This window comes from Gouania willdenowi, chromosome 6, assembly GCF_900634775.1.
Source record: "Gouania willdenowi chromosome 6, fGouWil2.1, whole genome shotgun sequence".
Classification (NCBI taxonomy): Eukaryota; Metazoa; Chordata; class Actinopteri; order Blenniiformes; family Gobiesocidae; genus Gouania; species Gouania willdenowi.
Window position 1 is genome coordinate 71647764 of NC_041049.1, and position 18679 is coordinate 71666442.

The 18679-nt window shown below is 35.7% G+C and overlaps 1 protein-coding gene across 7 annotated transcripts in view; it reads left to right on the plus strand.

Moving 5' to 3' along the window:
- kif21a (kinesin family member 21A) overlaps positions 1 to 18453 on the plus strand; it is a 63857-nt gene extending 45404 nt beyond the window's left edge. For 4 of the 7 annotated variants that reach the window (XM_028448803.1, XM_028448805.1, XM_028448807.1 and 1 more), the window contains 9 exons: positions 1107 to 1232; positions 6405 to 6470; positions 8302 to 8438; positions 9581 to 9755; positions 11534 to 11698; positions 13275 to 13392; positions 13470 to 13640; positions 13715 to 13914; positions 16886 to 18453. In XM_028448803.1, the coding sequence (XP_028304604.1) occupies positions 1107 to 1232; positions 6405 to 6470; positions 8302 to 8438; positions 9581 to 9755; positions 11534 to 11698; positions 13275 to 13392; positions 13470 to 13640; positions 13715 to 13914; positions 16886 to 16976 (1249 nt within the window). In that variant the 3' untranslated portion in view covers positions 16977 to 18453. Of the gene's footprint in view, positions 1 to 1106; positions 1233 to 3064; positions 3351 to 6404; positions 6471 to 8301; positions 8439 to 9580; positions 9756 to 11533; positions 11699 to 13274; positions 13393 to 13469; positions 13641 to 13714; positions 13915 to 16885 lie in introns of those variants that run through there. The other 3 variants (XM_028448806.1, XM_028448808.1, XM_028448809.1) reach the window with 3 other exon arrangements.
- Positions 18454 to 18679: the final 226 nt, after the last annotated feature.

The following is an 18679-nucleotide window of genomic DNA, read 5'->3' on the forward strand; positions in this document are numbered from 1 at the left end:
TACAGATGTAGACGTACTCTAAAGGAGATTCTGGGACCTAGAACGGTTCTAAGGCCTAACAGAGATTTAGTATCGTTAGACCAATCAGCTCCATCTAAAACCCACAATAGATGTAGTAGAGTTACATTCTGCTGTATTTCATTGCCCATCTTAAAAAAAAAAAGGTATATGTTTGTAAATGATTGAAAAACAATAATGGTAATGATAACTAGGTAAAACCTGTATTCACATGGCAAATATGTAATTGGCAATTGAAAATTAAATTGCCAAATACAATTGTTCATGTGAAAGACATTTTATTGTGTGTATTTTGTTGAGTAATGTCCCTTAATGTTGTTCTTTTTACCAATTGAATAAAAGTAATAATGCAGGAATGGTACTGGATCTCCAAGTTATAGTGAAAAAAGTATTTATTATTGTTATTTTTTTTATGTGACGTCATGAACTTTGACCCCTACTGATCTTTTTACTGGTAGGTCGTACAGCTTTGGTCTAATTAAATCAAATAGTCCACTTGAGATGAGCTTTTTATAAATGTAATAAATATTCATAGAGATATGGAAAATGCTGTTTTTTGACACTTGACCTTGACCTTGAGGCTTCAGAAAAGGTCGACTGCATTAGTGCTGCATTAATAGTCGAGGAGGAGAAAAAAAAGAAACTCCTACGAGATCAACTGTTAAATATAATAATATATTTCATTCAAAAATGCTTTTCATGAAAATAAGACACTTTACAAGTTAAAACAACAATAGCAAAAACTGTGATTAAAACAAAGAACTATTAATCAATAAAGAGAAATTAAATCAATAATAATAAGGAGAAATTAATTGTTGAAACGTGAAGTGAAAAGTTAATATTTATGAAGTGTTTTTAAAGTGGTCGTAGTTCATTAAGGTTCAGAAAGGTTGGTGACCTCTGCATTAGTTTATCAGAAAACTTAGTGTGAAATGAACATTTTAAATAAAATAAAACTCTTTGTAGGAACAAAGATCATGTTTGTTTGTTTCCATCATGTGTTTTATTTGTTTTGTGTCATGTTTTATTAATTTAGTGTTGTCTCCTCATTGTGTTTTGTGATTAAAATGTTCAAACCCAACGTTCAGTTCTGGCACCAGAGCTTCACCAGCGGTGGAAAGGCGAGCTGCGGAGCCTTCGCCGCTGTCTCGCAGGAAGACGTACGAAAAAGCACACGCAGCGGCTGACAGGGCAAAGGTCAAAGAAATTAAACAGTAAGAACTTGTTCGCCAAGCGCTGTGGCTGCAAAGCTGAAAACGAAACGCAGCACAGCTTCTACTAATACTGCTTTTTAATAAGCATGTGGTGTTAAATCTAAGTTCTATACTGTACATAACAGTGATTCATGGGATTCTTCTTTATTCTCTTTGACTCAAACTTACTATTGAACGTAATTTTTCACCGTTCTTCCTCTGGTCCATGTGATTCTGATTTCAACAACTTCTATCTTTTCCACTTTTGTCAGGAAAAAAAAAGTTACTTATTGACACCAAAATTGGCAAATTAAATGTGAAATAATGGAATATTCCATACAGACAGACATATCCTGAAATGAAATTTTTTGCCCGAAACCAAAAACCAAACAATTTTATGAAATTCATATTAATGCTTCAAAAAATAAATAAATAAAAAATATGAAAATATTTATTTAGCACTGAATTCCAACAATGCACATTAGAAAATAAAAAATAAAAGTTTACCTTGTCGCCACTTATACATTAAATAATATTTTACAGTCAAATTAAATGTTCTCTCATTAAAACACAAATGTCACTAATATTTTGACAAGCTTACAGTTTTTAATCACATCACATGACACAATGCTTTACTGTAGAACCATGCATCGGTTCACTTCAGCTACAAGAATTGAAAATAAAAAATAACTCTAAAACCTCATTTCAGTTTTTAAAGTCCCCATAAATCTCAGATTACCTGAGTTCATTTTTACTCATTTTTTACACAATGAAACAGAAATCTTTACAAATTCTTACATCAACTTGTTGTTGTTCATTAAAAATCTGCCAAACGTAGAAAAAAAAATCTCGACCATTCAACGTACCACAACTATTATTGATTTTGATTGTGGTTTGTTCCTTATTGATTGTTGCATTACTGCCATCACCTGGACTCAAACGTAACTGCAAAGATAAAAAAGAAAAAGCACAGCTCATGGTTTTTAGTGTAAATCTGAATCTATGTAAAGCAGAATATGTCTATGGAAGCATGTAGAAAGCTCTGGTTGTCATGTGCACATACTGTATAAAGAATAATTACTGTACAATATGTCAGAGTAGCATATGCAGAATATGAAAATCAGTGTATTTACCACAATGATAAAAATAATTTAAATAACAATAAATCAAACAAAGCAAAGAGAGAACAAATGGTTTCATGTGAAGCCTGTATAAATATTAATTTATAGGAATACATATAATCTTATATCACCTATACATTCATCATACACAAGTATATACTCACCTATTTACTATTTTTACCTTTAACACATATACTTACTATTTAAATATGAATACATAAAGTTTATCTTCTTGAAGCATGTTTAAATAATAAGAGGCTAATAAAACATGCTCCTAAATGGAATAATAATTATTAATGCAATAAATACAGCAAGAACAGTGCTAAGAATATTAGCGTTAATTCTTTAAAAATGGTGCTTTCTATTAACAAACTTTGGTTTTCCTATATTTCTGTTGTTCTTGGAACTCTGTCATGTACACAGTCTTTCTATTCCCTGTTGTTCCAAAAAGCAGGATTACTGCTATTTGACTGTATGAGTTCTGACTAAAAGTGTAATCTGAGTAGATTAAACCTCCAGATACAGCATAGCATTAACTCTGCCACCAGCCTCGAGCTAATTGTGACTTTTTTGTTCTTCTCATTGTATTCATCATCCACCCATTTTCTTTCCTGTTCTGTGCAGTGAGACTTCATGTGTGTGAACACTATTTTTACATTTCAAACTACTGTTATTGTTATTTACACTTTCACAGCTATCGTTTACACACTGAAAAAAGTCTTTGTTTTTCAGATTGTTTTGGTTTCAGTTCTCATGCCGTGCTATGGGATTCAATCACAGCCCGATTTTCAGTTTGGAGTCCAGGACAGAAAAGAAAAACAAAAATCAATTTCTCATGTATTTGTGAGTCAAATATTACGACGGTTGGTGATACCGAATCATTGACACATACCGATATATGAATGGGACCCATTTCTCCATATGTGGGCCACATTCTTCAAGTGACTACTCCTCCGTTAATGCTCGTTGAATCATCTGTAATTTGACATAGATATTCTATGAGCAAATGTCTAGAGCCTCTCAGACCTTTTATTACTCGATGGAACCGAGTCATCTGACTGAATTCTTGTGAACGTGGTACGTAACAACCTTGTTATTATTATAAAATGATGTAATGAAGAGCACATGGAACAGTAGATTTGTAAAAGGTTGAAATAAATAGAAGAGGTGGGCTTTGATTTCAGTTGTTCCCATATTCTGACTCCATGCAGTCCTACACTTCTACCAGCCCTGTTTAAACAGCTCAGCACACGCTTTAATTATGCAGCGTAATTAGCAGCACTACCATCTCTTTTCATAGCCTTGTCATCAGGAACCAGAGGAGCAGCCCACTACTTCCTCCCCCACATCACTGCATGCAGTAACTACGTCGCTGCACGCAGCCATGTGACACCATATCTGGGAGGGCTGTGGTTGTCCTGCAGCATGAACAATAAATACAGACGACTAAAAAATATCTAAAACTACTATTTATTCCAGTTAAGGAGACCTTTACATGATTACAATATTGTAAATAATTCATTCACGTTTGTGAGTTCACTTTAGGGTTATGGTCAGTTACATTTTTCATTTCATTAAACTAGTTTAGTGTGTATATGTATATATTCTGTTTTTTATTGAGCACTGTCCTTTCTTCTCTCTGTACTATGTACATGTGTGTATATATCGTCTATTTTTTATTATGCAGTTTTTTTATTTTATTTTATTTATCTGCTGCTGGAACTTCCCTTTTTGGGATGATAAAGGTTATCTTATCTTATTTACAATTACTTTTTCAATTACCCATGTTCAATTAGTTACTAGAATTTTTACCACTTAGAAATTAAATTCCAGGTATTTTGTAATTACTAAAGTTCAATTACAATTAAACACAATTACTGTGCCTGAAATAAATGACCTAATAAAAGTGAACCATCTCTAATGCTAACGGGTCATAAATCAGTTGTAAAATACACTAAAAACTAATATCTATCAGCTAATTTATTTCCTATCTATTGATTACCTTGTTCGGCTTCATAATCAATGAAAATATAGGTTTTAATATTTTTGGTGTGGTTGTCTGTATACCTCTAGATTTCTCTCGTCTCCTTTTTCGGCATGTATAAAAAAAAATTTAAAAAAGTGAATGGAACCATGTTGGAAATAAACAGAATAAATAAATAAATAAAATACATAAATATTTTTCAGTATAGAGTAAAATGTAGGAAAGCTTGATATGAAACATATTTGAATAATTATTAACTACATATGTGTTGAACTGTACATGGAACTGTAACATGGTTTCCCAGTTTTGCGTTAACTTATATTTGAGAATTTTTATAGAATTTTCATGGCAATTACAAACTCAATTATTTAAACTCAATTTCAATTTAATTACGTTCACGACAGCAACAGATTTTTAAAATTACAATTATAATTATATATTGTAAGCAGCGTTGAACGGGCCCTCGTAACCACACACACACGTCTGTACGTGATGCACGTTGAGGTGTGTTGATGTTGGGGCGTGGCAGAAATGTTAAAGTGTAGCTGATCATTTTCAAGGATTATATCACAAACTTTCCTGCATTGTTCTGTGCAAATATAATGTCTATGATTTCCTTTTACCAATAGGTGGTGCTATGACTATGAATGACGGTTGGGTTAAACGATAACTAATTTTTTTGGAATACAAATGAAAGCTGCTATAATTAATTAGCATCTATTAGCTCTACAAACTGTTAATAACTTCCATAAACATAGCACATCATCCTAGTGAACAGGCTGCTAAGAGGTATATTTATAAACATTCAACTTTATTGTCAAGATTGTTTAATAACACAACCAAATAAACATGTATGTTTAAAACAAAAATATGAATGTGTGAAGTACTTTAACAGTGCAGTGTTGGATGCAAGACGTATCTCTATAAAAGCAAGGTGTGTGTGTGTGTGTGTGTGTGTGTGTGTGTGTGTGTGTGTGTGTGTGTGTGTGTGTGTGTGTGTGTGTGTGTGTGTGTGTGTGTGTGTGTGTGTGTGTGTGTGTGTGTGTGTGTGTGTGTGTGTGTATAAATTATTTAATAATGACGTAGACGTGTTTTTCCTCATTGTGACACATTGATAGAAAGTTGATATGTCAAAGATATTTATTGAATAGATAAAAATTAGTTTTAAAAAAAGAAACAACGTCTGGCTCACCGATGGCGTCTGTTCCCGCGTCCTCATGTGGTTTAGGAGGTGTTTGATTTGTTTCTGTGTGAATATAAAACAGATGTAAATCATTAGACAATAATGTTACATTGTGTAATCTTTGAGAATGTGTTTGTGGTAAAAATAAATAACAGTATTAACCCAGATCAGAGAAATCCAGTCAGAATTTTGCAGAAGTTCCACAGTGATGATGTCATCAATGCCAGCTGAGCGCATGTTCAATTCTCTCAAAATATTATTTTTTTTCTATTTAAATGTTCATGAGTTTTTTAACGCAAAAACGCGATCACTTTTTTGTAATAAGAATAATAATTTTTTTTAAAAAGCGCTGCATTACAATAGGGTCCTACACACCATTGGGTTCAGACCTTAAGAACGCCTTAATTGTAATGAATTATCAATTACATGATTACAATGATAATTGACCCCAAACCTGTTCACACCTCAGTGGAAGTACCAAATGGTTCTTCAAAATTTTGCACACGTCTAAAAAAAAAAAAGAGGTCAAAAATATCCCAAAGGAAGTACATTTGTAAACTGTCCAGCTGTTTGTAAAACTAAGAGGAACATCTGCTTCTTCCTCTGAAACCTCTTTTTATGTGAATAAGCTGCATCAAAGCCTTTGTCAGTGGACATTTTATTATTATTAATAATTAGCTTCTTTCCTCATGTGTTTTAATTGTGCTCTGAATGTCGCTTTTATCCTTTCATTCATAAAAAGGACTAACGAGGCAGAATGGAAGGTACAAAGCATTCATGGACATCAAACTTCAGTGTAATGGGAATATTAACTTTTATTACAGGTCCTATGATACTAAAACATGAGGAAGTGTTAAACATTCTAAGGAATTTCCCAAAACTCCTGATTGCTTTTTTCCCTCTAGGAATGACAGATGCCACCACTTCAATTCCAACAAATCTCTTCGCCCTCTTCTTTGTGATCAACACAAGTACATGATTTTCTGTTGATTTTTTACCTCAAAGCTCACTAATACTTCTCTGTGGGTGTATAGGCCAATGGGGGATCTTTAACCCAGTCACATGGTGTGTTAGGAGATCTCTTTAAAGCCTAATGGGACACATTTTACTCATGAATATTAATCTCTCTACGTCTACCAATGAATTATCTATGTCTGTTCTAACTTTACTTGTTTAAACTTGTGATGTCCTGGATCAAGGCTCTAAAGGTGCGTGCTGAACGTGATTGTGAGAACAATAAATGGAGAGTATTTATACCAGACTAGGACACAATCCTTCATCCTTCCATCTGCCAGGCGGCGTAGCTAACTAGCGCCCCACCATGTGGTCTCCTAGTCTACTTAATGTTCTGTAAATCCTGATGATCTGCTTACAAAATCCAATCAAGAATTGTTTCATCTCGCTTTCCAGTAATCACAGATCCAGTACAGTCATTAGCATAAGGTCAAATTAATCAAAGGGCACTTTGACGAGGACTTCAATCATTCAGTATCCAAAAACAACAGCTTACATTTCAAACATTGAGCTCACCCTGTAGTGTTTACTAAGTTATGTTAATCATATACTGTATATAGTACGGTGTCTTATTTTGTGACTAAAAGAGAAAAGAGCACAATTGTGAACAACAAACAAATCCAAAGAAATGACACGATTTATGAGAAAGCATTAGCATAATTTTTATATTCATAAATGGAGAGAGATGAGAGCAGGGCTTGATTAATTTTAAAGTTTCCTGTTTGCATAAAAATCAAAGCATAAGAGGAAATGTTATAAAACATTCTTAAAGTTTGGAATACAGAAGCTCCAAAAGGACACGGTAACTCTCCGTGAACTGAACCTGCTTACTGACAGGTTATGTATGAGAGACCCTGGGTTACTATCTGGCTCCGCCCACCTCAATACGACTATTGGGTGTGAACACGCCTTTAGAATAGTTTCATATTCCACAAATACCTGCAAGAGAACGTCAAGCTCCATCAGGGTGAAATAAGCTGCTCTCTTCCGGCGCGTTGCCATGGTAGCTCGTGATAGCTTTGCTCCATTGATGATGGCTTTTTATCGTGCTCGTGCACGTGAGTAACTCAAGATTGACATACTTAGAGTTGATTGACCCACTTCATACCAGCTGTAATAGAACTGGATACTTTCTTTTTTCTGGAACATCCCTCTGGTCCTTTATGTGTTTCAACTTTTATTTGATGTAAACCCAAAGATGCATTGATTTAGTTGATCAGCTGATATGAAAGCACCGGGGCACACCCCTTTCCTTTCATAAGCAGGACAATTATTAGCACAATGTCAGCATTTTAGGCTAAATACCAACTTCACCCCAAAGCCTCATTAATCTCTTTCCATTCATCAGCCTTTTTTTTCCATTTCCATTAATTTTTCCTAACGCAGAGCTTTTGTTCCTCCCTCATGCTGAATATTGACTCTATGCTGCTACGCTCATATTTATTCCTACAGCTTTTGTGTGTTTACAATAATACTCTATGATTAAACAATGTCATCAGGCCATTAGTGAACGATCAAGGCTTCAGATGATGCTCATGCCCTTCTTTAGCATCTTGGATTGTGTTTATAGATTTTTCGACTATTGATTCATATCTTTTCTTCTCAGTTGACGAAGGTGACGGCTCATAATCTTTTCCATGTCTTTCTGCATTTGATTTCTAACACCACACTGGGTTGCATTATGTGCATGATGCTGTTTGTCTTTTCTTTTCTGATGCACTCAGGTTGTCTCATAAGGTCACGTCCATGCTAACGTCCATGCTAACGTCACACGTCTGTGTTTTCCAGGGGGATTATTCACCAAGTGCCATCCACTAAGAGCAGCAGGTCGGCAACCTTGCAGTGCGTCCATGTGGCAGAGGGACACAGTAAAGCTGTCCTTTGTGTCGACTGCACAGATGACCTCCTCTTCACTGGATCCAAAGGTAAACCACCAGTCTGTTGCTCCATCACACCTTCCTTTAATTAGGGCTTATTTTTCAGCTTTACGCCTTTAGTTGGTGTTCCTGTTACAGTGCTAAACATGTATTACACCTCGACATACTGCTATGTTGTTACCTAACAGAAAATCAACCCTGGAATTCTGGATTATGTTCAGTATGAATCAATACTGTAGATACAATAAAATGTGAAATAGCTTTGATATCTAGTAAGTCCTGGTGCTGTAGATCTCCAACCACCAGTGATGGACTGGGACAGAGATGGTAGAAGCCATTACTGCTCACTATGTGACTCTTTGTCTTATTTTTAATTATTATTCACCCAGAAAACCTGAAAAGGGGGAACTTTAACCCCTTTTTTTTTGTCCCATTTTTGCCCCTTTTCAAAACTTTTTTCAAAACTATCTTTTGCCAATAAATATCCTTTTTTCCCTATTATTTGTCAATTTTTGCATGTTTTTTTTTTTTGACACTCCATCCATCCATTTTCTTCCGCTTTTATTCGGGGCCGGGTCGTGGAGGCAGCAGTCTCAGCAGAGATGCCCAGACCTCCCGATCCACGCAGACCTCCTCCAGCCGTTCTGGGGGGACCCCGAGGTGACACCAGGCCAGCTCAGAGACATAGTCCCTCCAGCGTGTGATGGGCCTTCCACGAGGCCTCTTCCCAGTAGGACATGCCTGAAACACCTCCGAGGGAGGCGACACGTTTATCCAATTTTCTTTAATGTTTTTGGCCACTTTTCATCCTGGTAAGCTACCTTTTGCCCAATAAATACCACTTGTTTCATATTTTTTGGCCCATTTTAGTCACTTTTCACTCTTTTCTTCAGAATCAGAATCAGATGCTTTATTTGCCAAGTACAGTTTACAACAATACTAGGAATTTGACTTGGTAGTTGCAGTGAAAGAATACACATCAACACATCGGAGCAGCCATTTGCGGAGCCCACACGCCACATTTTTGTGACTTTTGGACCATTTTTGTTCAGCTCTTACTATGTCTGCCTCCACAAAAAAAAAAAAAAAAATCAATCGATCACTAGCTACAATTAAGCCTGTGCTTTATTTTCAACTTGCCTCATAACATGAAATGCGTTTTAACACTGACAGTGTGAATTTTCCTCCAGATCGAACCTGTAAGGTGTGGAATCTGGTGACGGGTCAGGAGATCATGTCTCTGGCCGGACACCCCAATAACATAGTGTCAGTGCGCTACAGCTCCAGTTTGGTCTTCACCGTCTCCACCTCGTATATCAAAGTCTGGGACATCCGTGAATCTGCCAAGTGCATCCGAACGCTAACGTAAGTAAGAAAAAAGCTACATCTAATCATGGAAGTCTTAATTACACAGATATTGCTGCATTTTTGCAAGATTGAAAAACTGAAAGAGTTTTTGGTGATGGGGAGAAATTCTTTAGCAAACACTTTATATTGTGAGGTCAAAAGGTCTCAGGGGCACATTGTTAGATCAGATGTGTTGATATTGCCACTTACTGTATCTGGATCAGAGATCCTGAAGATTGTACATGTTCATTTACACTTTAAAATTCACACCTTTTTCTAAAATTTTTGCATAAACGCATGTATACATACATTGCATTTGTTGATTTTGTGTATGTGTATGGTGAGTGGTTTTTCTTAATAACTCAAACACTGACATACACACCTTAACCTAAGCACTTTAACTGTAACTATTCTATTAATACACTTTGTATTGTTGATTAATTGATTGTATTTATGCCTTGTGAATCTGGTGCATTTCCAATATGTAATTTTTTACATTTGTTCATCAATGTGCACTGTCCTTTTCAAACAAACAACTAAAAAAACCAAGCCTTGGAACACATTTCTATCCCTATTAATAACAATACAGTAGTCCATATGTATGGTCACCTCCATTTTTTGGGGAAAAATTGCAATGAAATATGCAATCCAGAATTTCATAAACATTAGTCAATTACAAACTGAGATATTAATTTTTTAACATTTCCCCAATGATGAGAGATTAGGATTTTTGATTTTTGAAACTGATCCTGAATCAGTTTATTGATCCTGATTCCCTCCATAGTTTAATAGAATCTTCTGTGGCTTAAGTTCTATCTTTGGTAAAATATTTGTCTAAAATCCAAAAGCTTTTTATCTTTAATTCTGTTAACAGACAAACAAATGAATAGATAACGCTGGTTTTCAGGCTATAAAGTGCACCAATATATGGGCCGCATTCCAATAATTTAGCAATTTTCTAAGAAAAATCTACACAAACATAGGCCACACCCTATTGGCTGATGAGGGTGTCCTTCAGATGAATCGGCCAATCAGAACACGTCTGTCTGTCCTCTTTACGTAAGCTTCTCCATCTCTGGTAGAGGAGGGCGGCGGCACCTCCTCTAGCCCCGCCTCTCACCCCAGCCTGACCTACCCAACCCTCAGAGCACCAATCACTGCTGAACTAGATTAACGCAGTAATTTAACGTCTTTAAGCAGTTTCTGACATGTCATTGCCATGGTGATGAGGGAGTGTGTTCATGACAAAATCACTGATCAATATGGGTCCCGGTAAAAGCCGGAATTCCGCCGGAACTCGGAATAATAAGAATAATTTAATAAAATCAATATTCATCCATCTTCTGGAGATAAAAAAATAGATAACAAAAACATATTACATTTTTTAAACAGTAAAAACTCAAAATTAATTCACTAAATAATTGTTTGTGTGTGTGTGTGTCTGTGTGTGTGTGTGGCGGAATTCTGAGTTCCGGCAGAATTCCGACTTTTACCCGGTGCTGATCAATATTCAATGGGAGCGTTAACTATTTAATGTAAATAGTTTCATTTGTCCACCTGGTCTAATGTGATAGAGCTCAATTTTTTGGCGTCATGAAGCTTGAAAACTGAAAAATTCCACAAATTAGTCGCGTCAATGTTTAAGCCGCAGGGTTCAAAGCGTGGGAAAAAAGTAGACTGTAAATTACGGTATTATTACCTCCTTGGTGGAAGTAACAAACAAAGAGGAGTTAATCCTTCATTTATTTCCTCTATGTCTTTACTGACTAGTAGAAATGTTGTTCCTTTGTTTCCAGGTCTTCTGGTCAGGTGAATGTTGGAGACGCGTGTGCGTCGGCCATTAGTCGGACCGTCGCCATCCCAGCAGGAGAAAACCAGGTCAACCAGATCGCTCTAAACCCCAACGGGAGCGTCCTCTACGCTGCCGCTGGAAACTCTGTTAGAGTGTGGGATTTAAGACGGTAAGGAGGACTTGTGGAAGCATTCAGCTTTTTAGGGTTCAGACTAGTCTGCAAGTGGGAATTTACAACACTTTCAAATATCATGGTGGACTGTTTGTATGTGTTTGAATTTAAAGGGTTAAAAGGTTTATAATATAATAATCTTTGATACTGTAATGTTTCCAAATGGGCCTCAAACCTTATTTTTGAACTATGAATACATCATCAGACTAAAATATGTAAACAACAAACATTTTGGCACATAACGACCAAAATAATGCAACAGCACGCTAATGACGTTAATTACAAGACTGTATCTCATCTACACACATGGATGATTGAGCTGATATTTCTATCATCAAAGACTTTAAATAATGATGATTTCTTTTTTTATGTCTGTGTTGGTTTGTTTTCATAGCTTTGATTAAGGCTGAGTTAACACTGTACATCCTGACGGGTCTGATCTGCTTGTTTGTTGTGGTTTTACACTAAAATAACTTGTAAAATTAACACAAAAACTTATGTTTTTTGTTCATTTGTCATATTAGTTTAAAAGTTGTTTGAGTTGAATTTGTACAATAGACAAATAACAGATGGTCATCAGTGTTCAAACTGAGATAGCATCCTATCAGAGCTTACTGTATGTGCTTACACTGTTTATCATGTGTTTCATTTGTTTTCCTGCACTCCCTGAGATACAGTAGCTGTCCCACTTTCAAATGCCTAACACGCACCGTGTGTCGATATAAAGCCATATTTGTTCCCACGCTATCTGATTCAACAGCTGCTCACAAACTGGATTCATTGACTTTTGGAAGTAAAACACATTATTATACTAAACTACACTATAATTGTCCCTAAATTTATGTTTTAATGAAATATTATCTGACTTTTTACGCATATTGCCACTTACACTCAACAATTAGATTTGTAATATTCTGTCATAAAAATGTGGGAAGAAGCTTAAAAAGAAAAACTACAAAGAAAATGCAAATGACACACATTACTGCCCTTGATGAGTAAGTTCTCCCCGTAATTAAAGGCAACTGAGCTAATCATAACATTAGAATGCCATTCACATTCATTTGACTTTAATGTTTTCTACAAAGCTAATGTAAAAAAAAAAATAATAATAATTAACTGAGTCTAAATTTTCAAGACTGTCCTCGAAGGCAAACGTTTATGGTTTGTAGTGAATCTGGCACCAAAGCTCTACTGTTTTCATGTGTTGCTGGTCTGAGATTAAAATGTTATTTAGAAAATCATTTATTATGTGTCATTTTTATTTCTTCTTATTAGTGATGGTCTGTGTGAAGTCCTCAGTGGAAGTGCCAAATGCTTCCTCAACAACTTTGCATAAATATAAAATAAAATATAATTTCAAAGAGGTCAAAAACATCCTAAAGGAAATATATTTGTAAACAAGCATCTCCAATACTATTTCATACTTTTATTTTTACTCATAAATCGAGGTATATTAGATTCACTACTATTGGCTGCTTGTCTAAAAAGTCCCGCCTCCAACTAAAACTAGTAACAATATTTGTGATATTCTTAATTTAACTTTATGAGCATTGTTTTTATTGTTTTCTATCAGATTTGCATCCACTGGAAAACTGACTGGTCACCTTGGCCCAGTGATGTGTCTGACTGTGGATCAGTCTGGAAATAACCAAGATCTTGTGATCACTGGGTCCAAGGACCATTACATCAAGGTAGGATTCATCTGAAGTCATCATTAGTTTATTTTCATATTCTGGAAATGATGTAAATCACTGTTTTGCTCCTGCAGCTGTTTGATGTGTCTGAAGTCTCTCTGGGAAGCATTGGTCCCACACACAACTTTGAACCCCCCCATTATGATGGTATCGAGTCACTGGTCATTCAGGGCGACGTTTTCTTCAGCGGGTCCCGAGACAATGGCATTAAAAAATGGGATCTGACTCGTAAAGACTTGGTGCAGGTACTACAGAGTAAACAGTGAATGTACAACAATGATCACTATTGGTTACTAACCGTCTCCTTTTCAAACATTAGCAAGTCCCAAACGCTCACCGTGACTGGGTTTGTGCACTGGGGGTGGTGCCAGGATCCCCTGCCTTGCTGAGCGGCTGCAGAGCTGGGGTTCTCAAGCTGTGGCACACGGACACTTTGGGGACTCTCGGGGAGCTCAAAGGTCACGAAAGTCCCATCAACAGCATCTCCACTAACAGCACTCACCTGTTCACCGCCTCTGAGTGAGTCCCACATCAGGATCTGTTTATCCTCTCATCTGTGATTGATTACTTAAGCCTGCGTGTCTGACTATATATATATATATATATATATATATATATATATATTTTTTTTTTTTTTTTATTAGAATTTTATTTTGGCAGTCTTCAGAATAACAGAAATAAACAATTGTTTAACTAATCAATCAATAGGTTGAAGCAAAATCTTATCCACACTGATCCCATCACAACAAACAAAACATGGTTCTCTACATAATATAAAAAATATGTAATAATAATAATTAGGAAATTAATGTTACTTGTTTTACAAAACACATTCAATATATATTCTGCACAAAGTTCTATATATACAGTTTATACATGCACATCAAACATATATACATATATGTTCACACATAAATACAGACATACATGTACATGATATGTACATAATATTAATAATTTAATATTTACTACACAAATTTCATCAAGTCAGTTTTTAATATAAAATATAGTGTCACAAATGATTATTCCAAAACTTCCTCATTCACAAGTTAAAAAACTGAAACAAAAATCAACAAAGCTGATTAAATCAAGTTACAGTTAATAATCAAAGTTGACTAGTTTATAGATCCTTAAAAAGTATTAAAAGGCATTAAATTCATGAATCTAAAAATAAGCCCTTAATTGTCGTTAAAATGTCTTAAATCAGTGTTTTAAATTGTCTTAAATTTAACACGTAACAAGTATGATTTTATGATTGTAATTAGTCTCACATTTCAAAATAAACATAACAGGGTTTTTAAGTACAATTTACCTGGATGATAGGACACTAACAGGTGTCTATAGATATACAGGAGCTAGATCATGTAGAGCTTTGTATGCTAACAGGAGAATTTTAAACTCTATTCTAGATTTTACAGGAAGTCAATGAAGAGAAGCCATTACTGTAGAAATATGTTCTCTCCTGTTAGTACCTGTTAGTATTCTAGCTGCAGTATTCTGAATTAACTGGAGACTTTTTAATGACTTACTAGGACATCCTGACAGTATAGAGTTATAATAATCTAATCTAGATGTAACACATGCATGGATTAGTTTTTGTAGCGGAACAAAGTGTAATTAATATAAAAAATATGAATTATTAATTTGAATATGTTTGGTTAATTGAGTTTTTAAGCGTTCTAGAATCTAGATCACTTCATTTAATTCATTGTTACAGTTTTCTGTTCTTGACGTCAGAATAGAGGTTTAATAAATGTTTAAATGTCAATAAAAATGCAGTGTTTACAATATGTTCATGTTTATTTTACAGAGGTTACAAACATGATGATACATAGTAGGCAGTTATTATGACTCATTAGTATTCACATTATGTACACTAATCTTTTGATATGTACACATTATGAGTGTTATGTAATGGTTTCTAACGCTCTGTTAAAGTAATGAAATTAATAAAACTTTACTAAAATCAATATTATGGACTATGAATGTAGAAGTTTTGATTGAGAGAATTCGTTAGGTTGTAGACCACCTTTTGCCAGAATTGTGTGTGTGTACGACAGCTCTGTTGTGTAACGTGAGAAGCCTTTCCTGGTGCGTTTCACCAGGATTCTTCATCTTTTCTGTACTGGCTCAATGGATGTTGTCTGGGCCTGAAGGGGTTTGGTTCTTTAACCAACCAAGTTCTCAAATCAAAGATGCTAGAGTTCATTTTAAGTTTCCTCATTGAAAACTATAAAAATATATTGGCTCCAAAAAGGGAAAAATTGCTTGTCTAATTCACAAATGGAGATAAAACTAAAGTCAGTCCTTGTGGAGGTGACTGGACGTCTAACCATAACCCAAAAGTTCAATTCATTTCTGAAACATTCTGCATAACTAAACTGAAAACCTTCTGACTCTTTAAGTCAGAGGCAAAGAGAAGAAAAAGACAAGAATAGTATTCAAAATCAAAGATCCAAAATTAAAGTGGCTTCAGCATTATAAACAGGTTGTGTTTAGCCTTCGAATGTTCAAAAGTACAAAAACTAGCAATAATGTTCAACATATACACAAACACAAAAAACTTTCTAAAATAAATAAATGTCAACAATCTGAATAATATTCGGTATAAATTTTGACCAATTCTGCTTTACAAAACCTGCTATAAAACGACCATAAATGATGTGCATTTAAAGCACAAAACAGCTGCTCCAAAACTAAAACAGTAATTTTTCAGCCTTAGCACAGTAATGAAAGTAAGCTGTGTGTATTCCAGGTGCACATTCTGCTGTTGAAAATGCATTTTTCTCAGCTATACAATGCTAAACGTATCAGGCTAACAAGCTGCTGTTAGCGATGACTCAGCAGTAGCGACAGACTGTTTATTTACAACAACATACTGATCAATAGTCCCTGGATAACAGTCACGCTGTTGTTTTGGTGCAGAGGCTTCCATCACGTCCACCAACGCAGCGTTAGCTTAGCTTCACCGATGCATCTTTTGGAGACAGATAAGTAAATAATGCACATATTTCCGCTCTGAGAAGCTCGTCCTGCTCTCGTATTGACTCGTCATGATTGGTGCACGTGATGTAAACAGAAACACGCTGACTATGTTTCTTCTTCTTCTGTTTTACTGTGTTTGGCACGGTGTCCCTCAAAAAAATGTAGCGTCACTGTAAACAGGAAGTACACTGCAGCTAGCAAAGTAACGGACAAACGCACCATATTTTAACGGTAACTGCGTTATTTCTTTAAAAAATATTGCGTTACAGTACTAGTTACTGTCAAAAGTAACGTTGCAACACCGGTTGTCAGTTATAATCATCAAAATGAAAAGAAATAAACACTTAAAATATATCAGTCTGTGTGTAATGAATGAATATAATATACAAGTTTCACTTTTTGAATGGAATTACTGAAATAAATCAACTTTTTTATGATATTCTAATTATATAAGATATGAAATACTATTTACCAAAGCCTTTCCTGTTACTTTCCTGTTTTCCAGTGACCGAACTGTGAAGATCTGGCGAGCACGTGGTGGACTGGACAGCACTTTAGAGTCGGTTGACAATGTGGATGACGTGGTTAGTAACTGACCACTGCAGAGGTTGTTCCAGCATGCTTTAATGAGGCCTGCCCTGCACTTTGACCCCTTCAACATTATCGCCCAGTCCTACCACGCATTTCCACACTCTGAGATGTCTTGGAGTATTCCACCCATCGTCATTTCATCTGAAGACAGCAGAGAAGCTCTTCAGAGGAAACATCTGATAAGGATTCGTCTAAAGACTCGTTTGCATTTCAAAGGATTCATTTGATGGATTCTGTGGAAAAACCTGGAATTCTGGAGTCAAACACTTGTGCAGTTTGAAGGATGTTGAACAAGGAAAGGCGACGGGTTGTAGCTGGTCCTCACAACCCAACTTTAATCCTCAGACTTTAAATAACCCTGGGAACTTTTCATCACATATAAAAACGTACACCTTCAGCCCCTCCCCCACCCTTCTACTTGTCCTCAGCGACCAAACTTTGCTACGTGTCAGATCGGCTTCACTTATTGTCAGATTATTGTTAAAGTAATGAAGCACAGATGTTCACTGTCGCATAACAAAGTCTCACCTCTTTGATGTGTGTTTAATATTTAGCCACAATTCACATGTAATGCTAACCATACATTTCAAAGACCAACAAACATATCAGCAAAGCTACTGAGCTCTCCATGCTTAATGCTGAATATACATCACGCACATGATGCTGTTTATGGCATCCTATCAGCATTAGGAGCATCCTGTAGTTAAAGAGCCATAATCTACTAATCAGAGGTGGAACAATTATTCTCAGTCACTGAGAACAGCTGCAAACTAATCATCTTGTAGCTGTAGTTATTGATTATCACAGTTATCCTAGGATAGTCTTTCACGTGCCATGTCCAGTTATTCTTTTATGAATAAATCCCACAGGTCACTAAGACTATTTTACACTCGTGGTTAATGTAATATTTGTATTTTCACTCTGTGTACGTGCTCGTAACACTCTCTAAACTTAAACTACTGTAACTCCTAAAGCTGCTACGTCTCACATTCTGCATCTCTTAGTAATGTAGCTCTGTGTATTTAGTATTTATGCCTTTTTATTTTATGTTTCTTTAGCAGAGGAGTGGTCTGTAGTGGTGTTGGTCTAAAGTGCATCGACCAGCATCTGTTTCTCAAATCTAGACTTTAAATGTTGGATCAGAGGGTTTGTATGAGTCTGACCCTCAGAATGTTCAGTGTAAGAGCAGCAACATGTCTGTAACTGTAACAATGTTATTCTAATGTGAATGAATGTTAAGTCTCACACTTGATAAAGGACCAGCTTTGACAGGACGTTTAGCTGTTCCTCCACTAAAGGTGTTTAGAGACCAACCATTACAGATGTGTTGTTTTTGGTTTTTCTAATTCTCTATTTGTTTTAATAACCAAGGCCTTCCCCTCAAACCCTGTGGAGCTCCAGTAGCCGTTCGTTAATGGCCGACTCTGTAGTGATTCTGATGTCAGATGCCTGGTGAGAATAAACGCCATCTGTCAAAACACAGCAGCTCTGTGTGGATGATTTTACAAAGATTATCTCAAGGTTGGATAACAATTTCAATATTTGCATTCTATCTATTGTTTTCTTTATTTCTTTTAACACGTTTTAACTATTCTTCATACAAGTAGTAGAGAGTGATTAAACCTGCAGATACTGTACCATGTCTTATTGTTTGCTGTAATATTTCTAACCCAACCCCTCTGAGGACGTTGTTTCTCCAGATGTTTAA